The following is a 15,257-nucleotide window of genomic DNA, read 5'->3' on the forward strand; positions in this document are numbered from 1 at the left end:
AATTATACATCTAGAGAATCAGAAAAGGAAAAACAAATCCATTGTCATACGCAACATACACATAAATGAAAACACGATAAAGTTCATGGAAGAGACCATTAAGAATTATAATAAAAAAATAAATTAAAAAAAAAGACGTCAATGAAGAGAAAGAATATTGTGCACATAGTGCTGCACACTTATAGATAAAGCTGACATTAACTACAAATTTTGTGTGCGTGTATTAAGGTATGATGGGATTATTTTATTGCTATATTATGGACCAAGATACTTACACTTAAACTCACACATTTCTTTGAGTGCTTTACTTTACATATTCTATTGATTTTCATTTTTGTATATGTTTCACAGTATGTTGAGATTCTGCTATTGTGACTGTAGACATCCATAAGAGGACTCAAACACTTTGTAACCTCATTCTGGTATTTATGTGTTTGAATGTCTATGTTTTATTTGTTGTATCATATTTTGTACATGTGGTATGTATTTTTACTTTACCTCATTTACTAAGTTTTTACATTGCAAGTTTTTATTGTTTACTTTTGTATATCTTTTTTTGCATGCATAGTGTCCCCGCATAGGCACTTGCTACACGGGCCGTGTCGGGTCTTTTAAATTGCTCTCTCTGTTATTTTGGCTCTGCCTTGTACTTTCATCTAAGACCCTCTACACTAGTACTGCTCCACATTCATTTGTGCTGCTGTTCCCCTCTGATCTGCTAATCCAGAATAAATTCTGAGGCTTTTTCCGCCTACAGATTTTCAACTAGTCTATTGAAATTAAAATTTTTTCCCCGCCACAGATTTGTTTGTGGAGGTTTGATTATCATTTACAGTGTAATGTAAGTCCTTTCTTCCTTCTATTTTTTGGTTATATTTAAATATATGTGTGATAAAACAGTGGATTTCTAAGCCTAAAAACTGTATTATTTCATGAAGTGTATTTCTCCTAATTGACCAGCAGATGGCACTTGTTTTGAGTTTAAAAGCTGTTGCACAAAAAAAGACTCTCTGTTTTGCAGTTTCAGCTTATGGAAAGGCAATCTGCAGTACCATTGGGCAGCTACTTTCAAATTTGATGCCCTGGGCTCTGAATGGCCCTGGATTTTAAATCTAACCAGAAGGTACTGGATTTTCCCTAGTCTCAGCCAGGGAGCGGGGAGAGAAAGATACTGTCAGCAGTTATAATTTTATAACCTGTGAGAAGCTATATTTTCTGAACTCCCCAGGTACCACCCAGGTAGTAAACAAATGTTTAGATAGTTTTATAATTGATCCATATTCAGTTACCTGTTATTGTTTGCTAAGTTCACCTTTTTCCGTTCATTGTTCTATTTTTGTGACAATAAACCTTTTTTAGTTTATTGACTCTGCTGTCCTGGACTAAGAATCCTGATTTGTGTTTTTGGGTCTGTGGGTGCTTTCTAGAAACTGTGGGACCCCTAGAGTGTGGCCCCAGCGTCCTAGAAATCACCAAGAAATAACCTAAGTGTAGAAGACTCGCCCGGAGTCAAACGGAACCCAGTTGGTGGGAGAAGGGTGCTAGTATAGAACACGTGTCTAGGTGAAGGCAGGCCTGAGCAGTGCTGGGGACAGACCCTCCAGGTGGCTGCAGGGTTAACACCCCAGGCATGTGCTAGGCATTTCATGAAATTATGCATTTATAGACATATACACACATGCATTTACTTTCTCTGTATATTTACAGTATACAATTGTAACTACATTTCTATAAACATAGGATGCTTATACTTAACATATATTTTTCATGAAATCATCTAGGTTTCAGACATTGCTTGACCAAGTCTTCCAGTTTAGCCCAATGGAGCAATTTTAATCCTTGAAAATCATGTTCCCTCAGAAGACTTTTTCCCCCATCCTCCCTCCCCCAAATACACCTCTCCACCTGTTCTGTGATCGAACTGAGGGCTAGATGCACTAAACTTAACGAGCCAGCAACGTGGTTTTTAAACTGGTTCTAAACAGTTTAGCGCGCAAGTAGTAAACCGGGACATGCACAAAAGTGTTCTCTGAGCCATTTTCCTGTCACGGTAGCAGCTAACAAAAATGGAATGCAAATGAGCTAATTACTATTATAATGTGAATGCGATGCACTACCATTTTCTGACCCCATGCACTGTGGAAAACCTAATGGCAGGTCTGCACCTCTCATTGAGGCTGCTGTGAGCGGGACCCATCGCAAAAATAGGAAGAAAAGTGCTCTTCAGGGACATCCTTTCAAGGGTCTAACAGTTGGACGTCCTTCACTAAAAAAAAAAAAAAAAAAAGGATGTCCCTGACAAACAAGTGGACTTTTTTTCTTCAGGATTTGTGATGGGCGTCCTTCTCTTGGATGTGTTTTTCTTACGTGCGTAGATTATGCCCCTCTCTCAGCCAATCACAGCGCATTTAGATGACACCAGTGACAGCTAAACACGCTGTGATTGGCTGAGACATGGAGGGGCATAATCGAAAGGGACGTCCAAATTGTTTTGATTTGGACGTCCTCGGCACGTCCCGATCCCAGATTCTCTCCGGCGTGGTCATTTCAGGCAAGTAAGAAAAACACGTCCAAGAGAAGGATGCCCATCACAAAATCTGAAGGGAAAAACGTCCCAAAGTGCTCGTCAGGGAAATCCTTTTTTTTTTTTTTGAGTGAAGGACGTGTATAAAGTCGTCTTTGGCATGCACAGAGCAGTCAGCATAACGATTGGCTGCTCTGCGCATGCTCAGCTGGCCAACTGGCTTCCCCTCCTTAGGAAGGAAATCGCGTGCAAATGAGCTAACAGCGAGCAGCTCATTTGCATGCGATTTCCTTCATTCATGCCCGTTTTTTACAGATTCGCTTAGGGATCGGTAAGGGAAGGGCTCTTTCCGTGGAGTTAGTGTAATTGGACCCACCTGCGTCTCAGCGTAATCAATGAGTTACCCAAAACCTGTTTGTAGTCGTGACCAGTATTTGAGAACTCACTGCTGAGCGCAGGGGACAATACATGTTCACTAACCTTGTCTCCCGTCCTCTGAGGGGAGAGAGGAAAATAAGCTAAATTTAGAATTCTTTCCCAAATTCAATAAGTGACAATAAAGCAGATCAGATTTCTTCAAACAATATTAAGACATTTCTCTTTTGTTGTATGAATAACAAATATATTCTTTTTCTCAACAGACAGCTCAAATGTTAATTATGTAGCAATTCAAGTAATGTTTTCTAAATAATTCCTGTTTTCTTTTTCCCTTACAGGGACCTCTTTCATCAGTGGAACAATTATCAGATAAGTATTGAACTTTAGTACACCAATTTCCTAAGCTAATGTAGAGTCTCTCTTTTCCTTCCTTTACTATATCCCTCAAGAGTTTTATTCTTTGTGTTTGGGCCCCTGACGTTCTCTGGAACTCATCTGTTCTCTTTTATGCAGGTCTTACTACTACTACTACTACTATTTAGCATTTCTATAGCGCTACAAGGCATACGCAGCGCTGCACAAACATAGAAGAAAGACAGTCCCTGCTCAAAGAGCTTACAATCTAATAGACAAAAAATAAATAAAGTAAGCAAATCAAATCAATTAATGTGAACGGGAAGGAAGAGAGGAGGGTAGGTGGAGGCGAGTGGTTACAAGTGGTTACGAGTCAAAAGCAATGTCTTCTTCCTACACCTTTCTCTTAATAAAATAAAATGGATGCAAAACCCTAACGCCCTCACTTTATTCAAAGGGTTTCAACTAGGGAACAACATTTACAAATGTACTGTGGCCAGCTAATTTTATCCAAATAAAATTAAATAAAATCCCCTAACTTTTCAGCCTACTCTTATTTTATGTGTCCCTGCTCTGGAGGAGCATCCAATATACCTTCATACACTGCTTTAACCTTTCACTATACCAAACATACAATCCAGTAGCACAAGTCATTCACAAGAAAACCTAATCCTATTTTCCCACTTAAATCACCTTTCTCACTCACCCTTCACTCTCAAAGAATTTATTTTTCCCCACCACTCTTCAATCCATCCACTAAATGTATCCCTTTCATCACCAAGACTCAGACACCCTGGACACACAACCTGTCTCTTTCACTGCTTCCGCTCCTCTGCATTTGCACTTCCTCTAAATAAAATTTCCAACTTTCCCTTCTCTTTATCACAGCTCACCATCAGCACAACCTTTCACTCCCAGTGCTGCAGCCTTCTCCTTCTGGCCACTCTCACACTCAAAAATACATATACTCTCTTCATCTGTTTCTGCCCAACTTTCAACTGACCAGCAAGCTGTCGCCAAGGCAACCAGGTCTCAGTTTGCTCAGCTGTTGTTCCAGAGAGATGTCACTATAGAACCCCTTTTTCTTTTCCCTCTGGAGGAGCCCAGTTAAGATGATTTTAACCCCTAGGTTACATTAGTGCATCTGGCTCTGAATGAGAATGGTTACCTTCAGTGTCTAAGGGATGGTTCCATGGCACTACCTTCACTGCAGCCCCTCTCTGACACAGGCAGCGGATTTGGTTATACTTCAGACCACAGTCCAGGGCTACGATCCTCAATGTGCCGCTGGGATTGAAAACCTGCGGCTCCTATTGAAAACACACACAAAAAAATCAAATCATACACAATTCATGCCCATACAAAATGGATTTAACACTATCAAAAATCATACACAATTCATGCCCATACAAAATGGATTTAACACTATCAAACCTCGGAGAAACTTTTTTCCCTTACATTGCAAAATTTTATAAAGCATGCCGTGATGATGCGCCCAAAGCCACATCTTGACGGCTTCCTGACACAGAGGGCGAAATCCGGTGCACCCCTGCTTGTTGGTGTAATACATCAAAACCTGGTTGTCTGTCTGAATTGAAATGATTTGATTGGACAGCTAATCTCTGAAAACCTTTAGAGCATTCCAGATCGCTCGTAATTCCAGGAGGTTTATCTGAAGATGCTTCTCCTGAAATGACCAAACTCCTTGAGTGTGAAGTCCATCTACATGAGCTCCCCACCCTAGGAGGAATGCATCCGTCGTCAGCACTTTCTGCGGCTGAGGAATTTAGAATGGACGTCCCAAGGTCAGATTGGATCAAATGGTCCACCACTGAAGGGATCTGCAAAACGCAGTGGAGAGATGGATTACATCCTCTAGACACCCCGTGGCCTGGCACCACTAGGAAGCTAGGGTCCATTGAGCTGATCTCATACGTAGGCGTGCCATGGGAGTCACATGAACTGTGGAGGCCATGTGCCCTAAAAGTCTCAACATCTGCCAAGCTGTGATCTGTTGAGACGCTCGAGCCAAGGACACTAGGGCCAGGAGATTGTCTGCCCTTGCCTGGGGAACATAAGCTCGAGACGTCCGTGTGTCCAACAGAGCTCCAATGAACTCCAATTTCTGTACCGGGACAAGGTGGGACTTGGGATAATTGATTACAAACCCCAGTAGCTCTAGCAGTCAAATAGTCATCTGCATAGACTGTAGAGCCCCTGCCTCCGAGGTGCTCTTCACCAGGCAATCGTCGAGATAAGGGAACACACGCACTCCCAAGCCTGCGTAGCGACGCTGCGACAACTGCCAAGCACTTTGTGAAGACCCTGGGTGCAGATGCGAGGCCAATGGGCAGTACACAGTATTGAAAGTGCTGAGTTCCCAGCCGAAATCGAAGATACTTTCTGTGAGCTGGAAGTATCGAAATGTGAGTATAGGCATCCTTTAAGGCCCAGATGCACTAAACTTTAACGACCCTTTAACGAAGAAATTTTCAACTGTAGCATGCATTAAAGGCCATTTTCCGACGACGTTAGCAGCTAATGAAAACGGAATGCAAACGAGTCACTTACAATTGCAATGTGGACAATTCGGGATGCACTAACCATACCGACGATTGCACCGAATCATTTACCGTGAGGTCAGAGCTGTCATTAAAGGCCTGAGCTGTCATACAGACACTGCTCCCCGCTTCTCCCTGCAGCATAAAAATCCAAGCTGGCACGTTTGAAAATATAAATAACCCACACAAACACGTGGCTCCCCGCTTCCCCTTGCATAAAAAAGAAAATCAAACCAAAAAAGGATCGGAGGGGGCAAAGGCGCTCGTCAGGCCTGTATGGACGGCCTTGCCCCTCCCCCCCCCGCCCAAGGTCGCCACTGCTCCCCGCTTCCCCCTGTATTAAATAAAAAATCAGAACAAAAATCAAAAGTTTAGCAGCCCCGGCCCCCCTCCCTTCCTCCTTCTCCCACAGCTTCACTTCCCGCCATCCTCTGCCCCTGTGCCCCGCTGAGGTTGTCGCCGCCGCTCCCCCCTCCGCCTTACCGGGCCCGCGCAGCACCTCTCACCTCTGTGTGAAGGCGCTGCATGGGCAAGAAGAACATCTGATCGCCGCGAGTCTTCAAGACGTCTCTCCTTCCCTGACCTGGGCCCACCCCCGTCTGACATAACGTCAGACAGGGGCGGGCCCAGGTCAGGGAAGGAGAGACGTCCTGAAGACTCGTGGCGATCAGATGTTCTTCTTGCCCGTGCAGCGCCTTCACACAGAGGTGAGAGGGGCTGCGGTGGAGGGGGGGAGCAGCGGCGACGACCTCAGGGGGGGCGGGGCTGTAGGAGAAGGAGAAAGAGAGAGAGAGGAAGGGAGGGGGGCCGGGCCTGCTAAACTTTAGATTTTTCTTTTGATTTTTTTATTTAATACAGGGGGAAGCGGGGAGCAGCGGCAACCTCGGGCGGGGGGGGGGGGGGGCGTCCATACAGGACGCTCCTGACGAGCGCCTTTGCCCCTTTTATTTTCAACGTGTTTGTGTTTTGTTTTTTTGTTTTGACGTTTGTGGCATGCACAGAGCAGCCATAATAACGCTTGGCTGCTCTGCGCATGCTTTAGGGGTCGATTAACGACGGGGATTACACCAGTCTGATGCATTGTACTTTACAATACCGCAACGAACATGTGCGGCTTTTTTTTTTTGGTGCATTCTTCGTTTTTAAAAATTCGTTAAGGACTTTTACGTTTTGGATTTTTTTACATTTGGTTGATGCTGCCGCCGCAGTCGGTACGGAAGGCGCAAGCACCCCCGATACCGAGACAGACTGGCGAAGCAACCCCTCCAAGAGCTCTGGAAGAAGGGCCCAGATGCGCTCGTCGAGAGCTTCCATCGGAAAAGGCTGGGGGACCTTTGCAGAAGTCTGTGCTAGAAGCTGAGGGAGCTCGATAGCTGGTATCAGGCTGCCAGATGACCGACGCATTGGCACCTCCTGTATGGAGGGTGAGCGGTCCTCCCGGCACTGACGCTTCTCGGGTGCCGACGCCCTCGGCTCCCCGGAGCTCTCAGTACCGTGCATGGAAGATCGATGACTGTGCTTCTTCGCCTTCGCTCGACGCCCGTCATTGAGACTCCTCGGTACCAACGAGGATGACATGGAATCCTCACGCCTCCTTGGGGCCAGGTCCGATGAAGGTCAGTCCCGGGGGACCTGCATAGCAGTAGGCCTCGAAACATATGGAGACCCGCTCGATGCCTCGCTGCTCCCAGCGCGTTGTGGTCTTTCTGCAGCCATTACCTGAACTCCCAATGTCGATGCAGACGTCTTAGGACCGGACCAATCAGAAAACGTTTCTCGCGTTGAGCCTCCCAAGTCACCTGGGTCTGTTTTTTCATCAAATTACACAGCTTACAGGCAGCTGGTAGATGGTCGGGTCCCAGGCACTGAAGACATCAAGCATGGGGGTCAGTTCCTAAGATGGTCCGGTTGCACCGAGTACAACGCTTGAAGCCGCTGGGTGTCCTCGATGACATGGAGGGAAAAACGGCGTCAGTAAAATTAAACGGCTCGATGGTACCAAATAGAAAGGCACAAAAAAAGGAAAAAGTAGCTCGACCGAGCAGCCTAAAGGCAGCCGTGTCGAAAAATTAAGGAAACTTTAAAAGGGAAGAAGACAACTAATAAAAGGAAAAAAAGGTTTTGTTTTATTTTTGTTTGTTTTTTTTTATATTTGACTAAACAAGATGAAAAAGAAAGAAACACGGAATAAACTGGGCGAAGAACACCAAAAACCGGTTCTCCTGAGCCGAAAAAGGGAACGTGAGGAAAAAACCAACTTTCCCAGTCGAGGAATAAAAAGAACTGAGTAGTGCACATTCGCGTCGCGGGAAGCCGTTCACGCATGCGCAATGAATCGGCCCGCACAACAGAACTTTCCAGAGGATTCCTTTGCTTTTGAAGTTTCTTCCGGTCTCCTGGGCCGTCGCGGACGACAACCCATCAATCAGAATATTGAGCCTGCTTGTCCTCGGAGAATTTTATTTCAAAACTTTCTATACCGCTCTGACAAGCAGAGCAGTGGTGTACAGACTAAAATAAAGGAAAGTAAGAAAGGAACTCCATTATGAGATAGGAAAGCATAACAATCGCACCAAGAGTTAATTGAAAGAAGGAAAAAGATATTAAAATAGATATGGGTTGGTAGGGTATATCAATCAAAAGTTGGTGAAAAAAGGCAGGATTGTTTAGGAATGTTTAGCTGATGCTAACAGGCGTTTGGAGAAACTCTCTGAATGTTTAAAAAGCCAAGTTTCAAGTTCAGCGCTAAAGTTCTTAAAGGAAGTGCTACTACAAAGAGAGAGAGAGGGAGATTATTCCAGGTACGTGAGGAAAGAAAGAAAAAAAGTACTGTGTCGCATACATTCCAGATAGGCAAACCTTGGACTGGGTTAAAACTAGTCGATGATTGTTAATGGACTGAAGGACTCTAGGAGGGCAATAAGGAACGGTCAAACAGGAAAGGTAAACTGGTTGATGTTTTCTGGTACTACAGAGCAGCCCACGCGCGTGCTGTTTTGGAACGATATCAGGCACTGCCCCACAAGTTGTGGGTTCATCTGGAGAAGGCCTTTGTTGGTTCTCGACCCCTCAGCTCTTTAATGTGGCTTCCCCAGAAATACTGTCTTGGCTGTGACTTGTGTCCTTTGATTTCCACTACGTTTTATACTGGGATTTTCTTTTCAGAATCACATTTTGTCTCATCTCTCACTTACAGCTTTGAATCCTTTGTTTCCTCCAGGGCTTGTTTCGGGGCCATTTACTCACTGGTCTTCACTAGGCATAAAGACTTGAGGTCAACTGTTCGATGACAAGACTCCACTTTCTTTTTCTTCTCTATCTGACACTTATCGGATTTTGTCTCAGGATAGATTTGCCTATATCCAGCTGTCCCATTTTCTTTCCTTTACATCTATTCGCTCATGGATATTCCAGGAGAATTCCTTTTGGAAGATTTATGCGAGGATTCTCAGAGTACCTGGGGTTTATTACTTGCCTCTACAAATGTTTATGTTCTCTTATGCCTTCTTACAAACGTCTTAACTGGCAGCACAAGCTGGGGTTGGCGTTGGAGGATGAGTGGAACTCCATGGAAAAGGCAATGTTGAAGGTCTCTGTTTTCGTGCCAGTTAAAGAAAATGTTGTTAAAGTTATGTTTTGATGGTATCTTACACCTGCCTGCCTTCAACATATCTTCCCTGGCTCCTCCGCTTTATGTTGGCGGGGTGGTGGTAAAATTGGCACCATGGGCCATCTGTGGAGGACTTGTGTGAAGGCTCGGGCTTTTCAAAGGGTGATTCAACAGACTTCAGCGGTGGCTGGCTCGCCCAATTCCGTGGCCCCCAGTGTTCCTTTTGTTTGCTAAGAAAGCACCTGGACTTAAGCAACCTCAAGCTCTTCTGGTGAGGTATGCTATGTGTGCTGCTCAAGTCACTTTGGCAGCCCATTGGAAGCAACGTACTGTTCCCTCTTTAGTAAAATGGCTTAATAAGATGTTGTATATATTTGTGACATGGAGTGTCTTAACTGCTTGTCGTCACTCTTTACATAAGTGGGAAGTCATTCAGGAACTTTTCTTGAAACACTGCTCTGCCTAATTGATGGACAAATAGTTCATTATGTGTTCTTTTCCTCGACTTTCTGTTTTTAGGGCAGGAGGTAGGGTACAGGGGATCATTTCTTAAAACTTGAAAAAGAAATGTTCAGAAGTTTTATGGTTTGTACGTTGGCTGCCTGGGGCAGGGATAGACCCTGTATTTTCTTTATTACATTGTTCATCTGTTATTGTGGACTCTGTCTTGCGGTTTTCTACTGCTTGTTTAGGGTATGATACATACCTGTAGCAGTTGTTCTCCGAGGACAGCAGGCTGAATGTTCTCACGACTGGGGTTGACGTCCGCGGCAGCCCCCACCAACCGGAAGAAGCTTCGCGGGACGGTCGGCACGCAGGCCACGCCCACCGCGCATGCGCGGCCGCCTTCCCGCCCGTGCGCGACCGCTCCCGCCAGTTGAATGACAAGCAATAAAATATGAACACACAACTCCAAAGGGGAGGAGGGAGGGTAGGTGAGAACAATCAGCCTGCTGTCCTCGGAGAACAACTGCTACAGGTATGTATCATACCCTTTCTCCGAGGACAAGCAGGCTGCTTGTTCTCACGACTGGGGTATCCCTAGCTCTCAGGCTCACTCAAAACAATAACCCAGGTCAATTGAACCTCGCAACGGCGAGGGTACAACAGAAATTGACCTACGAAGAACAACTAACTGAGAGTGCAGCCTGACCAGAATAAATTCGGGTCCTGGAGGGTGGAGTTGGATTTACACCCCAAACAGATTCTGCAGCACCGACTGCCCGAACCGACTGTCGCGTCGGGTATCCTGCTGGAGGCAGTAATGAGATGTGAATGTGTGGACAGATGACCACGTCGCAGCCTTGCAGATCTCTTCAATAGTGGCTGACTTCAAGTGGGCCACCGACGCTGCCATGGCTCTGACACTATGAGCCGTGACATGACCCTCAAGAGTCAGCCCAGCCTGGGCGTAAGTGAAGGAAATGCAATCTGCTAGCCAATTGGAGATGGTGCGTTTCCCGACAGCGACCCCTAGCCTGTTAGGGTCGAAAGAAATAAACAATTGGGCGGACTGTCTGTTGGGCTGTGTCCGCTCCAAGTAGAAGGCCAATGCTCTCTTGCAGTCCAATGTGTGCAACTGACGTTCAGCAGGGCGGGTATGCGGCCTGGGGAAGAATGTTGGCAAGACAATTGACTGGTTAAGATGGAACTCCGACACCACCTTCGGCAGGAACTTTGGGTGAGTGCGGAGCACTACTCTGTTGTGATGAAATTTAGTATATGGAGCATGAGCTACTAGGGCTTGAAGCTCACTGACCCTACGAGCTGAAGTAACTGCCACCAAGAAAATGACCTTCCAGGTCAAGTACTTCAGATGGCAGGTATTCAGTGGCTCAAAAGGAGGTTTCATCAGCTGGGTGAGGACGACGTTGAGATCCCATGACACAGTAGGAGGCTTGATAGGGGGCTTTGACAAAAGCAAGCCTCTCATGAATCGAACGACTAAAGGCTCTCCAGAGATGGCTTTACCTTCCACACGATAATGGTAAGCACTAATCGCACTAAGGTGATTCCTTACTGAGTTGGTCTTGAGGCCAGACTCTGATAAGTGCAGAAGGTATTCAAGCAGGTTCTGTGCAGGGCAAGAACGAGGTTCTAGGGCCCTGCTCTCACACCAAACGACAAACCTCCTCCACTTGAAAAAGTAACTCTTTTTAGTGGAATCCTTCCTAGAGGCAAGCAAGACCCGGGAGACACCCTCAGACAGACCCAACGCAGCGAAGTCTACGCCCTCAACATCCAGGCCGTGAGAGCCAGGGATTGAAGGTTGGGGTGCAGCAACGCTCCGTCGTTCTGCGAAATGAGAGTCGGAAAACACTCCAATCTCCACGGTTCTTCGGAGGACAACTCCAGAAGAAGAGGGAACCAGATCTGACGGGGCCAAAAGGGCGCTATCAGAATCATGGTGCCGCGGTCTTGCTTGAGCTTCAGTAAGGTCTTCCCCACCAAAGGTATGGGAGGATAAGCATACAGGAGGCCGGTCCCCCAATGAAGGAGAAAGGCATCTGACGCTAGCCTGCCGTGTGTCTGAAGTCTGGAACAGAACAGAGGCAGCTTGTGGTTGGTCTGAGAGGCGAAAAGATCCACCGAGGGGGTGCCCCACTCTCGGAAGATCTTGCGTACCACTCTGGAATGGAGCGACCACTCGTGCGGTTGCATGACTCTGCTCAGTCTGTCGGCCAGACTGTTGTTTACGCCTGCCAGGTACGTGGCTTGGAGAAGCATGCCGAACCGACACGCCCAACGCCACATACCGACGGCTTCCTGACACAGGGGGCGAGATCCGGTGCCCCCCTGCTTGTTGACGTAATACATTGCAACCTGATTGTCTGTCCGAATTTGGATAATTTGGCAGGACAGCCGATCTCTGAAAGCCTTCAGTGCGTTCCAGATCGCTCGGAGCTCCAGGAGGTTGATCTGCAGATCCTTTTCCTGGAGGGACCACAGACCCTGGGTGTGAAGCCCATCGACATGGGCTCCCCACCCCAGGCGAGATGCATCCGTCGTCAGCACTTTCGTGGGCTGCGGAATTTGGAATGGACGTCCCAGGGTCAAATTGGTCCGCATGGTCCACCAGAGCAGTGAAGTGCGGCAACTGGTGGAGAGGCGGATGACATCCTCTAGATTCCCGGTGGCTTGGAACCATTGGGAAGCTAGGGTCCATTGAGCAGATCTCATGTGAAGACGAGCCATGGGAGTCACATGAACTGTGGAGGCCATATGACCCAGAAGTCTCAACATCTGCCGAGCTGTGATCTGCTGAGACGCTCTGGTCTGCGAAGCCAGGGCCAAGAGATTGGTGGCCCTCGCTTCGGGAAGGTAGGCCTGAGCCGTCTGGGAATTCAGCAGCGCTCCTATGAATTCCAGAGACTGAGTTGGCTGGAGATGGGACTTTGGGTAATTTATCACAAACCCCAGCAGCTCCAGAAGTTGAATAGTGCACTGCATGGACCGGAGGGCTCCGGCCTCCGAGGTGTTCTTGACCAGCCAATCGTCGAGATATGGGAACACGTGCACTCCCAGCTTGCGTAGGTAGGCCGCTACCACCACGAGGCACTTTGTAAACACTCGTGGGGCAGAGGCGAGCCCAAAGGGCAGCACACAATACTGAAAGTGCCGTGCGCCCAGGCGGAATCTGAGATACTGTCTGTGAGCTGGCAGTATCGGGATGTGAGTGTATGCGTCCTTTAAATCCAGGGAACATAGCCAATCATTTTTCTGAATCATTGGCAGAAGGGTGCCCAAGGAAAGCATCCTGAACTTTTCTTTGACCAGGAATTTGTTCAGGCCTCTCAGGTCTAGGATGGGACGCATCCCCCTGTTTTCTTTTCCACAAGGAAGTACCTGGAATAGAATCCCTGCCCTTCCTGCCCGGGTGGTACGGGCTCGACCGCATTGGCGCTGAGAAGGGCGGAGAGTTCCTCTGCAAGTACCTGCTTGTGATGGGAGCTGAAAGACTGAGCTCCCGGAGGACAATTTGGAGGCAGGGAGGCCAAATTCAGGGCGTATCCGTACCGCACTATTTGGAGAACCCACTGGTCGGAGGTTATGAGAGGCCACCTTTGGTGAAAGAATTTTAACCTCCCTCCGACCGGCAGGTCGTCCGGTATGGACACTTGTAGGGCGGCTATGTTCCCATGGATCCAGTCAAAAGCCCGTCCCCGGCTTTTGCTGTGGAGGCGCAGGGGGCTGCTTAGGCGCACGCTGTTGACGGGAACGAGCGCGCTGGGGCTGTCCCTGTGCCTGACGAGGCCTTCGGGCCGGCTGGTTGTACCTACGCTTCGCAAAAGAATAGGGTGCAGCCTGCCGAGCCCGGGAAAAAACGCCCGCCCGCGGGGGCGGGTGCTGAAGGCGCCCGGTGGGAGAGCTTGTCGAGAGCGGTTTCCCGCTGATGCAGTTGGTCAACCATCTGCTCGACCTTCTCGCCAAAAATATTATCCCCCCGGCAAGGGACGTCAGCCAGTCTCTGCTGGGTGCGGTTGTCCAGGTCAGAGGCACGCAGCCATGAGAGCCTGCGCATCACTATACCTTGGGCCGCAGCACGAGATGCCACGTCACAGGTGTCAAAAATCCCCCTGGACAGGAACTTTCTGCACGCCTTCAGCTGCCTGACCACCTCCTGATAAGGCCTGGACTGCTCCGGCGGGAGCTTATCGACCAGGTCCGCCAGCTGTTGCACATTGGTCCGCATGTGGATGCTCATATAGAGCAGGTAAGATTGGATGCGGGTCACGAGCATGGAGGATTGGTAGGCCTTCCTCCCAAATGAGTCCAGAGTGCGAGACTCCCGCCCCGGGGGCGCCGAGGCGGTATCCCTCGAACTCCGTGCCCTCTTGAGAGCGGAATCCACGACCGCTGAGTCATGGGGCAACTGGGGCCGCATGAGCTCTGGGTCAGAGTGGATCCTGTACTGGGACTCTGCTTTCTTGGGAATGGTGGGGTTAGTTAGTGGTCGCACCCAGTTCCGAAGCAGCGTCTCCTTCAGGACATTGTGCAGCGGTACCGTGGAGGACTCTCTAGGTGGTGATGGATAGTCGAGGACCTCGAGCATCTCGGCCCTCGGCTCTTCCACAGAGACCACGGGAAAGGGAATGCTTATAGACATATCCCGCACAAAGGAGGCAAAGGAGAGACTCTCAGGAGGTGAGAGCTTCCTCTCCGGTGACGGCGTGGGGTCCGAGGGAAGGCCCGTAGACTCCTCTGAGGAGAAATATCTCGGGTCCTCCTCTTCCCCCCACGAGTCCTCATCCTCGGTATCGGACATTAGCTCATGTAGCTGAGTCCGGTACCGGGCCCGGCTCGACGTCGAGGCACCAAGGTCTCGGTGTCGTCGAGCGGTGGACTCCCGCGCCGGCGGGGACGGAGCTCCCTCCATCGACGTCGACGGAGACTCCACCTGCGTGGCGGTCGAGACCGGCACCGCAAGCGGCGGCGGTGTCGACAGCCCCGGCGCCGGGCTAGAGCTCGCCGGCGCCACAGTCATCGGCGTCGGGGGTGCCGGCACAGCCTGGCGCATCAGCCCTTCCAGGATCCCCGGAAGGATGGCTCTGAGGCACTCGACCAGGCCCGCTGCCGGGAAAGGCGGTGGGGCCGGTAAGGGTGTCGGTGCCAGAAGCTGCTGGGGGCCAGGAGACGGCACCGAGGTGCCGGAACCCCGACGCGTCGGTACCTCCACCACCGACGGAGATCTCTCCTCTCTGCGATGACGCTTCGGCGTCGACTCCTCTTCAGGGTGCACCGAGGGCTCCCGGTGACGGCGCTTCTTATCTTTTTTCCGGTGCACGTCACCGGCGCCGGAGGGCATGGAGGAGGAGGAGGTCGATCCCCC

At 48.9% G+C, this 15,257-nt stretch overlaps 1 protein-coding gene across 1 annotated transcript in view; it reads right to left on the reverse strand.

The window, feature by feature from the left end:
• Positions 1–15,257, reverse strand: part of CAD (carbamoyl-phosphate synthetase 2, aspartate transcarbamylase, and dihydroorotase) — a 448,399-nt gene that overhangs the window by 386,444 nt on the left and 46,698 nt on the right. The window contains exon 5 of the mRNA XM_030198598.1: positions 4,425–4,566. Within this exon, the coding sequence (XP_030054458.1) occupies positions 4,425–4,566 (142 nt within the window). The remainder of the gene's footprint in view (positions 1–4,424; positions 4,567–15,257) is intronic.

Source organism: Microcaecilia unicolor, chromosome 3, assembly GCF_901765095.1.
Source record: "Microcaecilia unicolor chromosome 3, aMicUni1.1, whole genome shotgun sequence".
Lineage (NCBI taxonomy): Eukaryota > Metazoa > Chordata > Amphibia > Gymnophiona > Siphonopidae > Microcaecilia > Microcaecilia unicolor.